Source organism: Melanaphis sacchari, unplaced genomic scaffold, assembly GCF_002803265.2.
Source record: "Melanaphis sacchari strain LSU unplaced genomic scaffold, SCAv2.0 Contig40_pilon_pilon, whole genome shotgun sequence".
NCBI lineage: Eukaryota > Metazoa > Arthropoda > Insecta > Hemiptera > Aphididae > Melanaphis > Melanaphis sacchari.
In genome coordinates this window covers 2,329,205-2,352,503 of record NW_020271264.1, presented here as the reverse complement: position 1 = coordinate 2,352,503, position 23,299 = coordinate 2,329,205, and the positions used below count along the sequence as shown (strand labels likewise).

At 30.9% G+C, this 23,299-nt stretch overlaps 1 protein-coding gene across 1 annotated transcript in view; it reads left to right on the top strand.

Moving 5' to 3' along the window:
* The window catches only part of LOC112597416 (eye-specific diacylglycerol kinase-like), a 222,069-nt gene that overhangs the window by 82,968 nt on the left and 115,802 nt on the right, over positions 1-23,299 (top strand). Inside the window, 5 exon segments of the mRNA XM_025343462.1 lie at positions 11,264-11,458; positions 11,461-11,586; positions 11,589-11,630; positions 11,633-11,723; positions 15,211-15,807. Coding sequence (XP_025199247.1) covers positions 11,264-11,458; positions 11,461-11,586; positions 11,589-11,630; positions 11,633-11,723; positions 15,211-15,807 — 1,051 coding nt within the window.

Sequence of the window (23,299 nt, the reverse complement as noted above, 5' to 3'; positions counted from 1 at the left end):
CATAATTTTTAATTTTTATACTCTTTATTTGTTTGTGTTTAATATTTTAAGATTGCATTTTTTTTTTTTATTTATATGCTCTAAATTGTTTGCCAAATACAATTTTTATCGGTATAATAATAATTATAGTTAAATAGTTAATATTAACGTAACGTAAATAAACTACAATTCTCGTAAATAATAATAATAATAAAAAAAAAAAAAACCCGAAAAATAAAATAAATTATTGTACAATTGCATTTCAATCTAAATCATTGAACATAAAAGTAATACTTTTTTATAGACTATAAAATTAAAATTAAAATAAGTAGAAAACATTTTGTTTGACACGAAAACTGTTTTCAATGTCCACTAACTATTTAACGTCACGAGTAAGTTTATAGATCGTAAAACACAGTCAAAATTATGACCCAAGGAGTTGCAATATGTTTCATTTCTCCCTTCAAAAGACTTTCTTAAATGAAAAACAATAAATCTACGCTAATCCTAACGCGTCACTCAAATAAAAAAAAACTCTAAATTAGATAACGCAATCCATTGTTTTTAGGGTATTCTCTGAAATTTACCATTTTTAACTTAAGGTACTATTTAATTTTAATAGAATGAATAATACAATACCATATAATATATAGATGACAAAATTATCTTTTTATTAATTTAAAAAAAATAAATATTAACTTACCTACTTTTTTTATAGAAACAATAGTAACATGCGAATTTAGGTACCTATTCAAATAATATTATACTAATATACTGATGTAAAAGTTATAAAAAACAAACTTTACACAATTATACATATTTTTAGTTATAGCATTTAATGTACTTACAAAAAAAAAAAAAAAAAATTGCAAACTAATTTATTTCTATATGTGGGCTGGAAAACTAATGTTTACAAAATATTGACTTTGATGTTGACTATAAAAATATAATAATATTACGTAGTAGGTATATTATGATGTCTGACATGTACTAGATGAGCTAATTATAAAATATATTTTATTATATTTTTATATGAAAAAAACTTTTTCACTTATCATATAATATTTTTATTTGATATTGGTTAAATAATTATTATAAATTTAAAACATCAGTGTTTATTATACGAATAATCCGGTTATAGATATTCTAACAAAAGATAAAAAATCATTTATAAGTATTTTTAAATTTGTTAATAGTTTCATATATTATAATTATTAACTCATGCATATTCTATTTAGTATTTGGTAATATATAGAAAACAATATTTATTAAACAAATCATTCGAACAAACACACAGAAGATGTTAATCTTTAGTTGATTTTAATCGAATTGAGTGTGTGTACGCAAATTTATCAACGTATTGTGATTCCACAATTCATATTTATTTTTTTTTTTTTTTTAATATTATTTACATGTGTTTGTAACGTAATTTTAATACGTAAAAATAGTGATAAAATTTAGTGTAGATTTGTTATTTTAAATAAAATATCATGTTTTAAATTGTTTACGTTAAATATTTTAACACATAAGTATTTTTACCCTCACGATTTAAGTTAAGACAGTCTTTCATTGACAAGTGCATTAGCTAATACTGTACTTAAACATGTTGTATTTCTGCAAAAAGCTTTTTTATTTTCTATCGTATTTCTATTATCTACCTAGATACAATAACGACTACGCCAGCGACCATGTCACGGTGAACAACAATTTTTTTGTTCCAATCTACAAACTTAATGACGCACGACGCACGTAAACAAACTTCAGAGTCGTCAAACATACTCCGTACTTATGTGGTAGAGAAGCGTGTGTAAGCCTCTCCAGAAATCCTTATGAAATATCCTAAAATAATCAAGATTTGCGGTATAGAATACATAGATTTACAAAATAAAAAGACGACAAATATTTTCTGTGCAAAGTGAAAGTAATAATTTACCATGGGTATAGTTGTTATCGATCTTTTTATATTATTATCTATATAGTGTATAATATAATATAATAAGGAGAATCGTGAAGCCGGAACTCAAAATTACTACGTCACCGAGTGACATGTCCAAACAGGGCGCTCGGGTATAAAAAATAACCACCTCGTAACATGGAAAGGGCGTTTTCCGATACGGCTTATGATAAATGACGGCAATGTCGCACGAGAGTAAAAACAATATTTATTTATATATATATATATCGATTGTCTATTTTCTTTTTCTTTTTTTTCCGCTCACTTATAATATTGTAATATTATATAAAAGTAGTGTGCAGCAGGGACGCGCTTTCTTTATATGATCATAATATATTCGTATTATTATACGATGTCAACATCATTGTGTTATCACCAGCGTACTGCAATAACGTACAACGATAAATAACAATGATCAAATTACGACAATAATAGTTATTTGCAACACGTTAGCATCATAATATGTTTATTAATAATTGAAAAAAATTAAATATTCCAGTATCCAGTATATTATCTTATTATATTTTTTGTCCGTCATAATGTCTAAAACTTTGTACCTGTGTGTATAAAATAATATTATAATTACCTACATGAAAATAACATCAAATAGTAATTTGTTTTCAATTAATGTAACAGACGTCAGAAATTATTATATTATTATACACGTTGGTCCTTCTTTTGCAAACGATTTTACATTATTAGGTGCATAACTTATTTTGTACACGAGAGGGATACTGTTGTAGCTGACTTGATCTGATTATAATAAGTTTTTGATTAGAATAAGGATTAATTGTAAGTTGTACATATATGACCTCATGCTCGTAAATGTTTGTATTTTTTACCAACCATTTAGATTAAATTATGAGGAATTTCGACAAGATTTTGTAATTCCATGACTAGGTTATTTTTTTTTTTTTAACTGCGAGCTAATTTCGTTTAATAACGTACCCGCAAAATGTTTTACAAAAACAGGAGTCAAATTTTTACGATTAAAATTCTTAATTCTGTTTTAGAGTGAACAGTTTTTTACATTTTCTAATATTGTTAGTGTATCATTTAAATTGGATATATATATGTGTGTGTGTGTGTGTGTGTGTGTGTGTGTGTGTGTGTTATACGCTTTTAAGTCTTTAAAAACATTTTTTGGCACCAACTTTATTTTGAATTTTCAAATTTTCTAGATTTTTATATATAATATACTTACATATTCTGTAACGACATTGTTAACATATTATATTGTACTAATAAAATTTGTTTACGTGGCAAATAGAGCCCTTGAAAACGGAGGAAACGGTATACAAAAAGTTTCCATTCATTCTAAACAAACACAAAACACACTGTATATTATAACAATAATAGTAATAGTAATAATATTATTATGCCCTCTCCTTGTATTTATTATACGCGCGTGTACTATAAATGCGTACCTTTACCTATCGACCTTTTTGAACGAATACAGATTTACCGGTCGTTTTAAGATAGCTTACAGGAATTGTGATAGTCATGTAAAAGAAACATGATCGTCATATTATATAAATAGTACAATATGACACGTGAGATTGGTATTCAAGTCACGTCCACGGGTATTGCTACAAAATACAAACAAACAGCTACGAATACGTCATAAGTTGTTCGCCGTTTCTCGTTTATCATTGACGGTATACCTATGTGTACAGTTTGTGGTGTGTTCAGTTTAATAATCCAATACTATATAATAATAGTACATAAATTTATGGAAGAAATAGTACGGTAAAATTACAAACGACACGACGCGCCGGTGTAACTGTATACCTCGCACCAATAAAAAAATATATTAACTCACAATTTTATTGCTAATTTTTTTTTCCTTTTCAATATCTTTTTTTTTCTACATTAATCAAAATAAATATTAATAAACTACATTTTTTAAGTTATCATTTAATAAATTACGAACTATATAAATACTTTATTTTTTTTATTTCTGTTTTATTAACAAATGCGTTATATATTTTGATTATTTTGTTCATGTTTCATATGAGATTACTTGTAAAGAAAACATGAGTTATACAATACCTTTAATTATTTTAGATAAGTGGATTAACATAGTATAAGCACTAACATTTTTATTAGTCACGAACATGTTTATTTGCCAAATATAAGCCTATAATACCTATTACTTCGTTATTGTTTTTGTTTGTTGTGTAAACACATGTAAACTAAAAGTCAACATTCTATTTCCATCGATTTATAACCGTGTATTTCTCGATTGAAAATTTAAGCATCAGGTGCTAGTGACATTTTCTCGACAGCAATTACATAGCCACATAGGTACTTTGTTTTTAATATTTCGTACTATTGATCGAACAAAGTTTGCAAATTTTATTAATAAGCAAAAAAAAAAAAAAAATTATAAATCTTTTTTTCATTTTATTATTTTTGTAAATTTAACAACCATGTAATTATTTCATAATTTATCTTTTATCCTTTTTGAACTCTTCGACTAAAATTGAAAATAAACTTGATATTAATCACAACTCCCCTGTGTTGCGGAAGTTCACGATACACAATAATAATTTTCCAACTACATATACCTACTTACATACTCCTATTAATATTATACTAACCTCTGCGATGCCGTGCTAAATGTAAGCTATTATACAAAATGTTACCATAGAGCTGTAAGGCGTATCGCAGTAATGGAAGTATTTTTGGAAGAGTAGGTGTATACATAATTTATCGACGATTTTAATTAAATTCGGCGTTGTGACGTAAATGTACGTAATATACAGGTAATGTACTCGTCCGTACATCGTAACGTTGTTTTCTGATCTATTGTGCAATGCGAATCGTCGTAAGTCTCCTAAAAATACTCGTTGTAAGCATTTACAGTACGGCGTAATACACGGGTGGGCAATGGTTATTATTAGTACGCCGTTTATTATTATTATCGAAATGTGATTCGTTATCGATTATAACAAAACACACGCGCTCGAACGCGCAATTTTTCAAAACAGGCGTGCACCGTCAATAATAATATTTCATGTAGTCCGTAAAAAACGAAACCACGACAGATAATTATTACGGCCTGGGACGTCGGCCAAATTGTTGTTATCGGTGTGACGTATAATTACGTATGTATTATATGCCACTATATTATGGTATATACTACGCGTTAACGATAAAATATATTATACTAAAACAATAAGTCGGACGATCGGTTAAAACTTAAAACATGACCGCAGAGACATAATATTATTATGTTGTACGTATGTCATATAGTACGCGTGTTATTATGTACCTACGCGTTGTGAATTTGCGGATTTCTTGGCTACGCTCCTCCCCCCCCCCCATACGTTTATCCTGCCGACTCGACGTAACCTTATAAATGTAATTTTTGTAGCGCGAAGCCCAGATTCTCGTTAACAATATAGCCTAGTCCGCTTTTACCGATCACCCGTCGTCCAGAAAACGGCGAAATAATTCGATTTACTGATCACACATGCGTGACCACTTGCCGTCGACGAGAATATAAAATGCGATGCACGGACCTTGACAGACAATATATAGAAAAGGACGTTTTATCTTTTCGTTCGCAATACTTCCATATCCGATTTTCGGCGACTCCTACTTCTGCCACTCTTACCGCGTTTATCGACGGCTATGTAGGGATTAAACTCGACGGTGTTGTCCGAGTTTTGCTGTTTTAACCGATTATCGGTGCGATAAGTAAACGATACGTATAATGGCGTAATTTGTTTTCTTGGTCGAGAGGATGAGGTGAATTTCTTTTAATCGCATTTTCGACGAAGTTGCGGTTTTCAGTTCATGTGTAATGATGCATCATCATCCCGATATTTAATTTAATCTCTCAAATATAGATTACAATGTTTCTCGTTCGTCATGAAAATACAAGCTTTCAAAACTGGCGCGTAGCTATATTAAGACGATGTTGTATATATCGTGTATTTTTTCCTTGCCGCACACATCGTATTATCAAATAATAGTTATTCGACCATTGACCTGACTTGGTTTACTTCAATTGCTGGATTCACGATTTTTTCTAAAAAAAAAAAAAAACAAAAATATATTAGCTGAATTAAATATTTAACGTACGCTTGAACATTGAGTTTGTTCTTCGCATTTCAATATAAACGTTACATATAAAGGTAAATTGTTGTTGAATAAACAATAAAAATTTTTTTCTCCTATTCTGGTAGTATATTATAGTTTCTTTGTAAACGACTTTTGCCATTTTAAAGTTCGTGTTAAAACCTTTACCATCGATAGGCTTACGTAATAAGTTATGAATACGTTAAAGATATACGATTATTATTTCAATGTACCTAACAGTAGGTACCAAGGAATACGTCACAATTTTTCAATGTTCAAAGATGTGCATTGAAAACACACTATAGTGAATTTTATGCATTTTATATATTCTTTTTATACATTTTTTATATTGTACCTAAAATAAAATAAAACTCTTTTATTATACCTTTATTTATTTTCCGTACCAATAAAATTGTTTACTTAACGCTTAATCATCGAAATTTGTCCAGTATCGTTTTTGTTAATTGTTTATATTTCATGCCGGGACAAAAGGGTTTTCGCACTGTTAACAGGTTAAAACTTAATGGTGTTCGGCTGATTAAGTCAATTATAAATTATTGTTTACAGTGCAAACTAATTATTATTTGCGTGATGTTTGTATATGACAATGGGAGCTGAAAATAATTAAGTTTTTTGTAATTATGTCTTTGGGGCTTTTTTACAATTATTGTGTAAAGTCAGTCGTAAGCAAAACCTGTATACACTACAAACATTATATATATATATGTAAAATTTTATTTATATAATAAAAGTTATTCGATATAATAATGAATATTTTAATTTTTGAGTTTTCACTATAAAATTTTTATTTTCCTATATAACTTTGTTTGTGTAATACAATTTTTAACATAAAAATTAAGTATTTTACTGTTCCCAATTAAAAAATATTAAATTATACTTGAATAAAAAGTCAAAACTTAGTGATCGATTAGGAATTTGAAAGTCAATAAATTATTTATGTTTTGTATTTTTCGATATCAAATTAGTAGGTATCTACCTTAATTCTCCAGGAATAATAATAATTGACGGCACTTTATTGATTAGGTACCCAATTAATTGCATTAAACATCCAATATATATTCGAATAATATTTAAAAAAATATATATTTAAAATTACATGAACCTATATATGGTTATTTACTGTTGTATTTTTTATTAAATTATGTTTTATAACTAAAACATATAAAGGTATATTGAAATTGTACAACATTTTAATTATTTTAATCAATATTATATTAATATAATACGATGTATGTTATATTAAAAATCAAAATTAAGAAAATGATATAAAACCGTCAACAAATGATATTTAAAAATGTATAACAAGTGGGTAACGTAAAATTTTTGAATAAAAACAGAAATGAGAGAATCGCGAATATGAACCGAGAAGGGATTGTTTTTCATAATATGAAATATTTTACTCTTATGTATGTTGGATTTGGATCAATAATACTGCGGTTAGGTTTTTATAAATCTCATCAATACAACTGCTCTTCATGTAAATTGTATTATATATGTATTATCTTGTACGTGTTGGATGACCACAACACATTTAATTTTAACCGATTCATATTGTGTTTATGTAGTTATTAATAAATTTGAAATTTTTAATTTCCAAAACATTTATGGGGAATGAGGTTCAGGTGATGTACCTAATTTTTCTACATACGTATCGAAAAAAATCATAACTTACGCACAAATAAACGATGAAGAAACTTAAATAAGCTAATATTTTTATACACAGAATACATTCCATGATATTATAATAAATAATTGTGCTATACACGACGAATCGTTTTTAAATTTTATTCATTCGTTTTACGACCTAATTTTAAAAAGGTCTATTTGCGAATAAATAAAATATCTTGAAATATATTACCTTGCATTTCCAAGAATCTTCAATATTATGTTATTTTTGTATGAAAATTTCATACTGCATTCGAATAATATAGAAAGTTGGAGTATGCCATTGATTTAAAAAAAATACATATAATATATACCTATATATATATAATACGATGTCACTTAAATTTTAACATATTTAAGTAAATTTATATAGTATAATATATCTATTATAAATTAACTAGGTTAGTGATATTTTTTGTGTTTAATATTATTATAATACATTTTATAAATTTATGACATCATACTTACACGTGTGTCTATATCATATGATATCATGTTCGTTATTCATAGAATTTAGTATTGCATACGTTTTCGTATAATACTCAATATTATACGCAGACTAACTTGCAACACTGTTTGACTAGATATACACTACATTGGATCTGATTGTGTAGAACTTTCAAAGTGTAAATTTCCCTATAATAATAATCAATGGAATTCCATTAATTTCAATAGTAAAATCAAAAATATACAATTTCGACCGGATATTAGTTATTTTTTAATTTTTCAATTCAGCTATGTGTCACTTATTGATTTAATTTTTCATAAAATTTGGTTCTTTCGTATTAATTTACTGTTGCATTGTAAGATAAAATGTAAAACTTATCATTTATTTTAATATCGTAATATAATCACATAATAATTTTCTAGTATTATCTGATTTGACGGTGAAAGACGGCTTGATTGGCAAGATAATGAGTATAAAATGTAAAATGTAGCCAGTGGCAGTGATTGTGTAAAATTGAAAATAAAATATAACTTACCACAATATGTTGTGTTAAAAAAAGACGTAATAAGTCGGCTACCGTAAAATAAATAAAACTGTCAAATTAAAAACGATATCAGTATCATAAGAATTTCATTTGAGCGCTTTCAAAATTATTTTTCGATGTCGGGCATTAAACATCTCAAATGAATAAACGCACATTGAACAATATTTGGTCAGGTGTGAAAACTGCAGTTACATCTCATTCGAACTATAAACAATATCAGTAGATGTATAAAACGGTTGAATAAAAAAAAAATAAAAAAAAAAATAAATAGAGAGCTAACGCTTTTCATTTGATGAAAAATATTTTATACTTGTTAGTACATGTGTAATATATTATATTGTAATATTATGAGACATTATGTAATACGGCTATTGAGAAAAATAATGAATGACAGGTCAGATTACGAAAGCTTCAAAGACACAAATATATAGAATCTGTTTACCTATGTTTTGATAACTACTTTTTAAACCACGGTAACTTCGCGTAAAAAATCCACTAAGTCATGTGCACTCCGGAAAATAGAAATAATATTAGGTATATATCGTGAATTTAATATTCGTACAACGGTAAAAACTCATAATGATGGTTTTTCTCGATTTTAATATTGAAAAAACAGTAACTTTTTTTAGCATGGGTCTTAGCGCGCCGGTTGACTCAGGTCGTTAAATCCTATAAATAGTTTATATCTCTCAACCGTTCCCCCCTACTAATTCATTATTTCAACCGCATATTATGTATTTCGTATACTCAATAAACCGAACGCAGGGTTATAATAAAAATGACGGAATACCAAGGCGTTCTAGACGATTAATTAAAGCGCCACATTAACCTGAAAATCGCATTTGTCTGTATGCCCGTTCAATATTTATACGTCTGGATAATAATAATAACGTATAAACACGAATTTATTTCTCACCGGTAATCATATCGCTAAAAATAATATACGTCGAATCGCGGTGCGGTAAATCAATCACGTCTATTCAGAAAAATCATGCGATTTTATTTACATAAAGATAAAATCAATGATGGTAACATGCAATAATAAATTAAAGACTACGTCATTTATTGTATAAGTATTTAAGATGATATTAAACATGAAAAATTTAAAATATTATATGAAATTGATTTCTGAATAATTTATCGCTTATTTGTGTTATTATATTAGTATTATGTCAATTATTGGTAGTAAAGGTAATTATAATTACAGTTCAATTGAGTTTCGAAGTATTTATTTTTTTTTTTTTTTGCTATTTTTTAATAATAGTTCACAGACATAATATTATACTCGGAAATTTATTTCATTAATTTTAACTCCATATTTTTATATTAAATGTATTTTATTTTATTTTTTGCATTCAAAAATGCCAATTAGTTGGATTACATGAAGCTAAAAAAGAAAAAAAAATTGTTGAAAGAAATTCTCTAAATTTTCAAAATAATATAAGTATTATGTAAATATTAAATTAATAATGTACAATAATAATATGTAATAAAACGGGAATAATAAATATAAATATAATAATAATATTCGTAGGAATCTTAAGATAAACTTAAAAATGTTTTAATAAACACTTCAAATCGTTGAAGTAATTTTGTATCATGCATTAAGTAAACACACTTAATTTATCCGAACACAACATCTATGATACAAAACATAGAAAATACGTTTTTGTTTTAAAACTCACGTGAATTCGCATTAAGCAAAATTATTGATAGGTAGTTAATCGAAATTTCTCTCGTGGCCACTGTTGTAAACCGATTCAAAAACAATTTAACGGTCAACGGTATACCAAAATTTATTGCCGTTGTAATAATAATGTAATAAAGCAAATACCTGCACATATTTTCAGTTTTGGTTCGACAGCGTGTTACCACAGTCGATGTTATGCAATTTAATGGCTGTGAGTTAATATATAATTAACAATTCGTAAACCGAAACAAATATAGGTAGGTATTCGGTTAAATGTAGCGCGGTGGGAGTAAAAAGAAATACGAAGTGACGCTATCCCTTATAATATAGATCCTTTCCGATGTGTCGCGACGTCGGCTTACGCGTTATCGAAAGTGGGTCAAAAAAGGGTGGAAGCAGCTGTTTGAAAATAATATCACCGGGTATACAATGGGAAATTTTACGTTCGGATGACCTTGCTCAAGCGGAAACCCGACGTGTACGCCGCGGGCGAAAGGGAGGAGATGAAAAAGGAAAATAATATGATAACACAATATTCAAGACCGACATAAACAATCATTATTTTCGTCCGCTCGTTAAGCACCTAACACTCGTACATTGCACGGTGGCAATAATAGGGATGCAATACAATGACCAACGTTTATGTATTTTGTGTAATTGACCACACCTCTCGGCCCATTCCACACAACAGGTGCGTTTGAAGCGATTGTTTTGAAATTATTGTTATTTTATTTTCGTCACGTTTTACTCCGACTTTTGAGTCCGACGACCGGATTTCAGACCGCAACGGTTCGTATCGGTCGGTCGGCGCAGTCGATCGAACAAGTCGCGTTACCCACGTGTGCATATATATATATATATACTATTGTATAGGCGCCACGGCAAACCTAACGTCGGTCATGGACCGTCTGCGTTCGACGTTCAAACGGTCGCGGACGCCGACGGGCGCCGAGATGAAGACGCAGAACAGTCTGGAAGTGCCCAAACAGGTGCGGTCGGTGTCGTTCGACGAGATCAAGTTAGGGTGCTCCAAGCGGGACGATGACGCGCGCAAGATCGAGCGCCGGGCGGCGGCGGCGGTCACGCGGCGTCCACGTCGTCGTTGCGTGCCCGCCGGCGGCTCGGACAGCGGTCCGGAGCTTCGTCGTCAGCCGCCGCGGCCAGCGCAGGCGGCGACCGGACGACGGGCGTCTACCTGGGGTAGTCGAGCACCAGCTGTTCCACCGGCGGCGGTCGTCCGGCAGGTGCCGGCAGCCGCGTCTTGCGTCCACTGCGCCTATCTGGAGGAGCTGTCCAAGATGAACAGGTCGTCGTCCGGCGAAGAGAACCATAGGTATTGGCGACGCGGTCACGCGTTTGTGATTTTTGTTTTTTTTTCCCACATCGGTTTTCCACGTCGTCTCTCCGTCGACCACCGACAGAGCGCGCCCGGCTCGCAGTGCACGATCGCATCAAATCATCGCTGCAATCGAACGGGGGAGGGAGGGACTGAAATTTGGCATATTTATATATTTCGTACACTAATTGGGTCCCGAGCGGTTTTTATACATAGGTACCCAGTACACACCGGTCGGGTCCGGGATTATCTTAAGTGTTGCACTGGTATTGTATACGCCTACTATTTGAGTCGCGTGAATTTTCGAGAGGTCTTCCAAATGCGTCCTAACCCGAACAATGTCCCGAGTGCTGTTCCCGCAAGAAATATATACGATTCGTAGGCGTTGACGAGTAACAAAATTATCTTTACACCGTACGCATAATATCATGTAACGCCCACGCGTGTTTGAGTTTAAATTGAACCGTATTGCTCAGAGAACGCCACCGCTGGGAGGTGAACCGGATGATTACACGCCAAAAATTTATTTTTAATAACGTATATATGTAGTGGTATTGTTCGCAACGATTTCCTCGGTTTGAAATGGTAACTTTATTATTATCATTTTTTTTTTTTTTTTTTTTTTTTTTTTTTACTATTGATAATAACATCGTAAATTCGATTTTTGATCTACCCTTAAATTATATTTCCACGAGATAAACTACCGATATTTTCAACATTATTATCCTTGACAAATGTAATTTTATTCGAGTAAACCGACCCAAATTCGTTTAGGTATTTGACGAGAAGACAGAATTGAAATTGTGTATCGATTCGAATTTTTTTTAATATTTTTATAATCGAAAAATATCTAGTCGAGACGAATACACACAATTGATATTACAAACGGATAGTCATTATAGTTTATTAGTTAGCTCTAGCAATTATGTGATTACACTCCAGACGTTCGAGTGTACCTAAATCATGCATAAAGCTATAACGTTTTGAACGCAAGACGTACTCTGACATTCCATGATTTCGAATGCTTATAATAATACTTTAATTACTGAATGACGAATGATAAAAATACGCGACAGTGATGAGAGTTTAACCATTTATGCGTTTCGACGCGTGTTGCATCAGGTAAAAAAATGCGACAGAATGTCACATGCGGAAAATCTTCCTGCGCCAAATTGACCGTATTCTAGATATTACGAATAACGCTAGACTGTTTAGTACCTTAAAACCAAAAAAAAAAAAAAAATTTTATAACAAACTGGTGTAGTGACTAAAATAATCCATGATCTGACTAGTAAGTTACCTGTTATCACCCCCAATGTCGTCCGAGACCCAACTCAGACATACCGTATATTATAGTCTGTTGGCTACAGTTTAATAAGAAGCTATTATCAATAAAAATGTTTTTCAACGTCTAAAAATGATTCATCGTATTTTCTCAGACGTTGACGACGGTCACGACAAGAGGATAATCCTGCATTGACAGCGGACACAGATAGGGTTGAGAGTAGAGGGTAGGTCTCCAGCGTGTGTTATATTGCCGCGCACGATATCAATCTATTGTTATCGGGTGCACAGTCCCGCGGCATGTGAGTATGGCCTCAGTTGATATGTAGGGTGCGTTAACGGATGGTTGATCAAGAAACGGGAATAAGGAAACGTGGCAAGTTTACTGCACGGATCGGTATATATATTTCTTTTAAATTCGGAGGAATCATGTTCAGATGTCGGTAATAAGACTAAAAACTTACTATTGTTCTGTCTGTGCCCCGAGTGGTTATTCTAAATTCTATTTATTTTGATTATGGTAATATGAATACAGTTTGTACTATATATTTATATGCATAACGAGTTCAATAATTTTGAAAATAATTGCTCATAACAACCTATGATTCGAATTTTCATAACTCTATATAGTCTTTATTGTTAATAACTGTGATTGACAATCATTTTTTAATTATATAAAAATGATAATATATATTTGGCAATTAAAATTTGCAAGATACGTTTATAAAAAAATGTAATGCATATTATATTTAAACCGAGACTCAATAGGTCTGACAGTATCGTTTTTTTATCTAAAGTAGATATCCAGATATTATATGATCAATTCAAAACTATGGAAATGTACGCGAAATTAATTTCTCAAATATTTATTAAATTTGTTTATTGACGCGTAAAATCTAGCTTTGAGAAAATCCACGAACATGGAATGTTGTGAAATTTTGGTATTTTTCAATATTATTTTTCAGAAGTATGTCCAGTTTTATAATAATGTAAAATATGTATTTACATTAAATACTGACATTGTCTGAGACTTTTATTTTATTAAAACGACGAAAGACGTAGAATATATTATTATCATTACCTACGCCAACTGAATACCAAATCACGATGACAAATATTCGGCAAAATACTATTTCGTATATATAGGTACAAGTACTGTATACATATAATATAAACCTCTATCGTCATTAATATTTTGAGTTATTTCTGTTCTTTCGGCCGACACGCCGTCTTCGTTGTTCCGGTCGAACATGACGTGCCGTTCATATAAAAATTCCGTACGATGTTATCAGCGGTGAAAATTAATTTTGTGTCGGCAGCGCATTCAGTACACGACAATATTTTATATTATTCAGTGGGCATAACTCAATAATAATAATATTAAAAACGCGAACATATTTGATTGCACTCGGTCTCTTAAATAACATGTAGTAGTATAATAATATCGATTCCCCACCCCACTCAACAACACCCAATCATTAGATAATATTACCATTGTTGTCAGGGCTGCCACGTGTACACCGCCATCCATAATAAAATCATACGAAAATTTCTGTTCGTTAACGAAAATATGCACGCTACGAGACTACCTTTCTTTCACAATAAACGGTACTAATTTTTTAATTCTATTCTAAGTGGAACTTTTTTATGATATAAAATATAAACATTTTACTCACACGAATAAACGTGGTGAATAAACGTCGTTTTGTGTTAAGTAGAAGAACTAAACAAACAAACAATTTTTTTCTGCAAGGAACAGCAATAAACGAAAGTTTTGATCGCACCGCGAGTTCCAGTGTATAAAAAAAAATAAGTTTTTATAAGACAATAATATAATCATTACGATAACAAAGTTTTAGAAATTAGATTTCGATATCGAGGACTCCGCCGATCCATTTTATTATTTGAACTCTACTCCTCCCCGATCTCTAAAAATAATACATATATATATATATTATAATAGCCAGCCAATATTGATTCCGAATCTATAAAAACAGCATTGTTTGGATATCAAACGTGGGTGTGGGATTGCGATAAATATCAAGTATTTTCTTTCATAAGATGATGGACCTGGGGTGGTGAAAAATAAGGGTGTTGAGGGGATGGTCGAAAAGTGCACCGCGACAAGTGTTATTCGGTGGACGACGGACATTGGCCGAGACTGACCTACGCGTGTGTGTGTGTTATTGTTTGAACGCAGTCAGAGATCGTTAGCGTCAACGTCGGCCAGCGAGGACATGGATGACGAGGACGACCGTAGTTGTCAGATTACTGTCACCGTGGAGGCCGATTTATTGTCCGTAGATGGCGGCGGCGGTCACGCGTTGTCGTCACCCGAGTCTCTGGCAGACGTATGTGTCAAGAGCCAGCTTACGTTGGAGCTGACGCCACCGGAAGAGTACCTGCAAGGAAACCGGCGGCGGTCGATCACGTCGCCGAAGTTGGAGCGACAGGAAGCGTTCGCGGTGAACGACTCGGCCGACCCAGCAGTGGTCCGCGACCTGTTCCTCACCGTACCAGATCTGAAGCGCGACCGGGCCGCCAGCATGGACTCGTGCTTCATCAATAAGCCCACGCCCGCCGGCAAACCGGAAGAAGTGGTGCCCGTGTCACCCACGCAGCTGCTGCTCGATCCCAACTGCGGGCAGCCGGGCAGCAACAACAACATCCGGTCCCGCTCGGTGGACATCGTGTTGCCCACCGACCAGCAGGCCCGGTACAAGGCGCTGTCAACCAACAATCAGACATCGTCGCCGCCGTCCGCTGTGCCCGCACACAAGGTGCCGCCGGACAAGGGGTGAGTATTATATTATTGTTGTTAAAATGCGCACGTGATTAGTAACGATGTTGTATGTTTATCGAATGTATCGGTGAAAACATGTTGGTGTGACTTTCATGTTCACGACGACAACAACGAGTGGTTGTCCCATAATATGATTGTGTTAATCGTAAATAATAATGTCTCATTAAATACAATTATGCTACTAAAAGGCTTGATTTGAAACGCTATACGTTAAGATCAAGAACATTTCCGCATTTATCGATTTGTGAACACAATGGGCGCGTCAATTGGATTTTGTTTTTAATTTAGAAGCCTCAGTGCGTCGCTCGACTGACCACTATCGCGTTACATTTTCAGAAATTTAGGTTTAGTTAAAATTATAGATTTAATACATTTGTAATTAACCACTGTCCGAATTGTTCGTACGCACTACGCAGTCGTTCTCAGTACGAACTCAGATCAGCTCTCGAATATGCGTTTTTCATCATTTCGAGACGACCGTCAATCTGGTCAATATTTTCGAGGTATCTGGACCATCTAAAAGCACTTTAACTGTAGCGACTGTAACCACCACTATTATTCGGTAATTTCGGTAATTAATATTATTGTTACTCGTATCGATCTGTTAAATATCGTATTCATTTAACGCATGGCGGAACATGTGATTGGACAGAAAACGCATATATCCGTTCCGATAATAATATGTCGATTCTGCAGAAAAATACTTAAAAAAACGGTCAGAAGTCATCGCCTAAGGTTAGGTTCCTGGATAAATCGCTTATCGATATTTTTTCTAGTAATACAATACGTATATATCAGACGCGATACCGTTGTTTGATTTTAATTTATTGCTTATAATAATATGATCGTTCCAAATAATTGGTTTAAAAAATGTACAAATTATATATCGAGTGGATCTTTGAAAAAAAAAAAATAATAACCTTAAACAAACATGATATCACAAGTTGAATGTCGGGGTTTAAAACGTATTCGACAATCTACAGTGTTCGTCACAGCCATGTACCTATATTGCCTAATCATTACGCCGACTAGGAATAATGTGTTTAAAGATAGTAACTGCACTGGATAATATTATTATTAGATAGTGACGTGATGTATTTGGGGAAATGTGAATTAATTTCGTTACGCATTCTACGATAAAGATCTCTAAAATAAATAGGTTTTTTATAATAGGATTACATTATACTGTTTAATATAAAACTAAAACACGTCGTACAAGATAAAAAAGTGTTTATTTTTTTTTTGTTTTGATTTCGTCGAAATTTCTATATATTATTTCTTAACTATACCATTATGAATAATATGAATATTATGTTAAATAAAATATTATCCCTTATTATCTCATGTGTTTGCGAGGCTAAGACAATATGTATACTGTAGAATTACGTAAAATATGTTCTCGTGTAGTAGTCAGTTTAAGAATAAGTTTTTAGTTTTTACTTGTCTGTGAAATGTTAATAAAAATAAATAGATTTGTCATATTTTATTATGTGTTTTGATCTGGAAAATATTGTCAATAAAGTCTGTTACGCTTCAATGTGCTGGTGTTATATTAATCGATTAGATGGAGTACTTATAAAATATGTGATGTTAAGACGATAAAAGTTGTATATTACAAACACTAAGTTTCGTAAAAAAATTTTTTAAGATTTTAATTTTTTTTTTTTATAACAAAACGTATATTTATTTATTTTTATTATTATTCTTTTTTTATTGGACATTGACGTATAATTTTCAGAACAACCGTCATAAAAATCATTAATTGATTGTTAACCTTAATAAATTGTTATAAAATAATATAATACGTTATAAATACAGCGATATTTATCAAATCCACAAATTATTCTTGTGTAATGGATTAATATAATTTAGCTATTAAGTTATCCCATTTTTTTTTTTTTTTTTTTTAGAAAAATAAATATATCTAAGTCGGTTATTTTGTTCCAGATAAAAATAATTTCAAGTATACATACAATATACATGGCAAATGTGTATGGCTTGAGATAACAACGATGTAAATGCTTTTAAAAATGTGTTTTTTATTATGTCCTAGTTTTTAGGCAATGTTAATGCAATGTTTGTATTATATCTGTTCACTAAAAATTCACAGAAAAATGATAAAATATAAATTGGAAATTGTCATCTTAGACTTATGTTATTTGACTCAGCGTTAAAACTGATATAATTAGTAGTTTAATAAATAGTCTCATGACTCTATTATGATATAACTAACACAATAATAGTTTACTAGATGAAATATTAGTACATGAAAAACGTTTGTATTTCTTCGATTACTCCAAATTATATTGACTGGATGAGGCATATTATATGCGTTCATTATAGCAATGACAGTCGCGTAAAATATTTGTCATTCGAGCGTCAAAAAAGGAAAAATGCGATCTTCCGATATTTAAAATGTCTTGATCGCGTTGTATACATATGGGGCATCAAACCCGTGTCGTTTAGAATTCGTGACAAGTTCGATTTGTCTCGTAGCTTATAATCGCTCATTAATACAGCGTATAATAATAAAAATAATTACTGTTATTATTGTAATAATAATATTGAAGCTCTATAAATATACATAAATAGAACGTTGTTGTCAGACTTCAGTAGTCAAATACCTAGTTATCTCACATCGACAGTCTGTATTTCACTTGTCTTGAATAATGACGGTTGTGTGGCTTCGGTCTGGGAACTCGGGATGTTGTAGCATACTAGGAATGGTGGTCTGGGATCCCCTGAGAACTCACACATTTATTGCATATATTAACGCTGTTATTATAGCATTGATGAATATGTGCAATAAAATATAATGTAATCTGCACGCGAGACATGGTAAGTAACTCCATGAAGTTGAAATAATTAGAATATTATGACGTGGTATAGACGCATAGAGTTTATACAAGATAAACAGTGTATTATCAAGTTTCTACTGATAAGCAGTATTATATAAATATAATACGTATAATCGGTAATCGGAATGGATTTATGCGAGTTACACAATCCAAATGGTAAAATTTCACGATTAAAAATTATTATTTTCTCTCGTTACTATTTATTCATTTGTTAATAATAATATAGTATAGCCGTTAATAATAATATTTTTTTCCTCATTATTCGAGTATAAGTTATATATTTTTAAGTATGCTTGACTCTTAGTTGAATTGCTTGAATCGTGAATTTATTCGAGTTCTCATTGTTGAATTTTTTTAAGTAAGTCTAGTGAATATTTTTAAAATTGATTGCTCGCTATTTTTAAGGACTTGGCAATCACGCCAACATTATTCAATCGATGTTTTATTACTTAGAAATTTATAGACCTTCACAGGTGAACACTAGATGCGCATTACACGCACGATTGGCCATTTGTAACTGAAGATAATATGCTTAGAAATAGTTAGGGTTTAAATAATAGGGTAATACACTTGTAAATGGTTTTAAAACCCTATGTTTGGACTTAAATCTTAACGAAATTGGACCATTTTCAAAATGGCAGCGACTAAAGTGTGAAATAATCCGTACTTCTGATTGAATCAACACTATTATAATTGAAATTACAAGAAAAATTTCAAATTCTAACTTAAACCACGGTCAAAATGAAAAAAAAAACTTTTATAGATTGTCGAGATAATTAATACTCCGTAACATTAAATTTAATTTTAGAGATAAAATAGTTTTATATTAAAAAAAGATTATATTCAAAATTACTATATTAAAAAGTTGAAATAATAAAATGTTTATTAATGTTTTTATATTAATTTATTTATTTGATTATTGGATGCCCCAAGGAGCATTAAAGAAATAGATAATCTGGAATTTATAAATTAAGTAAAAATAGATGAAGATGATACGAAACTGAGATATGGTTAAACCGGTATATATTCTATGAAGTGGTTGGTTGTATTCGTAGAAGGCAATATGAATCGTGATTGAAAATAGAAATTAATACCTCGTGGGTTGGAATAAATCTTAAAGAAAACAGAGGCTAATAAATCTGATATATTGAGAGTACCGTTAATAAGTGAATCAATGAACACAATATCTGCAGTATTGCGTCGTAAAACAAACAATGGAATATCACGGGTAGAACGTATTAAGGTTATCGTTCGGTGGGTGTTCAATTTTTTTTTAAAAAAGCATCTAACAAAAGAAAAATATTTTAGACTCAATTTACTCAATTTTCACTTGATCACAAAATAGATGTGAATACCAAACGACAACCTCATACTCAAGAATCGAACGTATTAAACTGATTTGGAAAGTGCGGAAAGAGGAAGCGGAAGTAAGTAAAGATCTGTGTTATGCTTGATGAACCAGAATATATTGAGAGCTTTTCCAACACATTGATGTAGAGTTTAAAGGGGCAATTATAGCTGTAAAATAACAAGTTTAAAGATGGAGTAGTCAAGAAAATAAAGTTGTTTGATACTAACTTTTCTTAAATAATAAAGATTTGAGTGGTATTTGTTTATGCTAAGAAATGGATTAACGTCTAGAGTCCGAGCGAAGAAGACACCAAGGTTTGCTTAAAGTATTAATAAATCTGCAGGAAAGTCTATTTCTCAAAATATTTGAATATAATCGACCAATAAACGGACCTCAGCAAAAGATTATTAATTATTTTCAAACAATATGGTTTGAATAGTGTTAAAATACATTATTCTTCACTTAATGTTTATTCAAATATAAAATTCATATTATTTGAGAAATTCACAATTAACAATATCGCTCAAAGTAATATCAACCAGTATTTATTTCTGTGCGTATTCGCTGTACATGTTCAAGGAACTCATGAATAGTATACGTAGATATTTAAGTGGCCACAGGTGGTATGTAATGGCGTATCTTAACGCCAGAACAGTATCTACTGGGTTCGTAATTTTTTGATAAATATGGCGATGGATTTTATCAGACTAGAAACGACGGCGCAATATCATCCGTATACAAGACTTAGTTCGACGGAACGTCTACACATCGCAAACGCACAACTTAACACATTCGCCACGACGACGACAACGTGATTGAGAATTGTTGAAGATTAGACACGGAGAAAAGGTTCACACCGCTCCGTTGCCCATTATGTCTGCAGATTTTCGAAAAATATCGTTTTTTATTCGCTCGCGAATAACGTAAACCAAACGGAATGGAGACGGTGATGGTGTCAATCGCAGTACAGAATATATCATTTCGACTGTGCTATAAATTCAGTGAACGCGTTTCGAATTTATCACGGTCGATTGGTGAGCTTTTAACCACGATATTTTTAGTTATTAGTCATTCGGTGACAAGTTCAGATTTCACCGGTCATTTTCTTGCGTTTTTTTTTAATTTTTTTGATAACGAACCGTTTTCATTTCATCCCTCCAGCGAGTGTGTATTTAAATAATTATTTATCGTTGCGAGACGACTGATCTGGTGTGCGTATATTATTATTTACTCGCGATTATCATTTTCCCTAATCAAACAACACCCCGTCGTTTCCTGTTTCCTGTGAGAGACTCGTGAAGATGTACGTCATCATGTCAACTATATAATTCACGGGGATAGACAGTTACATGCATATGCTTCTGCAGTGATTTTCCGCATTATTTAGAATTAATGCATTGCCTTCATGACGGTTATTTTAATAGTTGATAACCTCATTAAATATAAATTTGCAATATCTGTTCATTGAAATCTTCACTAACGCGTATTGGCAAAAATTGGTTGGAGGACATGACCACGCGGACGTCTCTATAGAGAATAAATGATACGGTATAATAACGATAAAATAATTGTATTTACATAATATTATTATGACGTGTGTGTGTGTGTATGTGTGTGTTATACCTAATGTATTTTCAATACGATTATTTTTTTCGACCATTTTCCAATTGATATTTTCACTAACCAAAAACCTTCTAGATATGTGTAATTTTTTTTATAAAACGCTACCGTTCTACTACATGTATATCCGGCGTATAATAATTATACTTGTTTTTATAGTTTTATTTTATTTTGTTTTAACGTTACTTGTAAATAATAACTCGAACGAAATAGTTTTATTTTTATTGTTATACATTTTTTATACTCGCTCTTTTATAAATATTTAATCATTTTAAAACTATCAAGTTACGACCCTGAAGTATTTATTACTCAATCTTACAAGACGAAAACCATTTAATTTTAATTGTTTTTTACTTGGTTATTGCTGTACTGCAAAGTTTGTGTATCCTATTACATAGTCTTATTTGATTTTTTACACAACATTTCCAAATTTATTTAACTCCAATATTTTATTTGTGATAAACTAATTAGGAATAAATGCATTTTCTTGAAAAAGATACAAATAATCGTATCGTAATAAGATTTTTTGGCGATATTAATTACATATAAAATTAAATTAAGAATATTTCTAAAATACCCATAACGTATATATACAATCTATTGTAATTGGTTATACTTGATACTTATTTGAAGTAAGCACTTATATTAAACTATATATTAACATAAAATTGTAATTTCAACAGAATAGCAGATAATAACGTTCAGAATTGCAATTGTTAATTGGTTATGCAAAAATGTATAATATTATGCATATAATTTCCATCCATTGTATCCCGTCGTGTTTTGTTCTGTTTTTTTAGTAGTAATATTTTAGTTAGATTATGAAAATATAAATTTATTACAATTTAATTTATTCTTTAAACCAAAATTAAAACCTTAGAATCATAATTAACAATAATAACACATTATCTACAATTGGTAGTATATTTTTAACATGACGCGCATGGTGAATCTATCTGTTTAATGTAGGTGTTTGATATTTTCTTAGAAAACTAGCTTGTAGGAACCTGAATAATAAAGGTTTCAGTAAAATGTTTAAATTATAATACAGATAGATACTATTTGACTTGGTATAAATTAATTAAGTTTCCATAACTTTTTTATTTTAGTATAACTTTTAGAAAATTACATGTTCAAAAGTTCACATTATTCTCTTGAAATGCGGATCTTATTTAAATGTTCATTGGCGTGGACCATTAAAAGTTTTTAATCCTTCTATTGAAAATTTATTTTTATGTTTTTTTCAGTCCATATAAACATTTATCAATTTTTAGAAATGTTATTAAATTCACAATGTAAATCAAACATAAAAATGAACAGTACTCGTATCATTAAAGAAGTTTAAAAAACAAAAAAAAAATGCAGCTGATGCATTAAGACTATTTTATCTCGTACATTTTTACCAACATGAGAAATTTAGTTTAATCATTACCAATATTTTTTTATTTATAATCAAAACATAAAAGCTGAATTATACACATGCATATATATGTATGTATTGTACCCATTAATTATTGCATTATAATTTAAGCGTCTGGATTTTCATAATTTATTATACGCATAAATCAATTTTTTTTTTTTAAATTGACATAAGATAACATTTTTTAACTATGCCTGTAGAATTTGTTGTTATATTAATTTTTAAGTCTATAAAAAA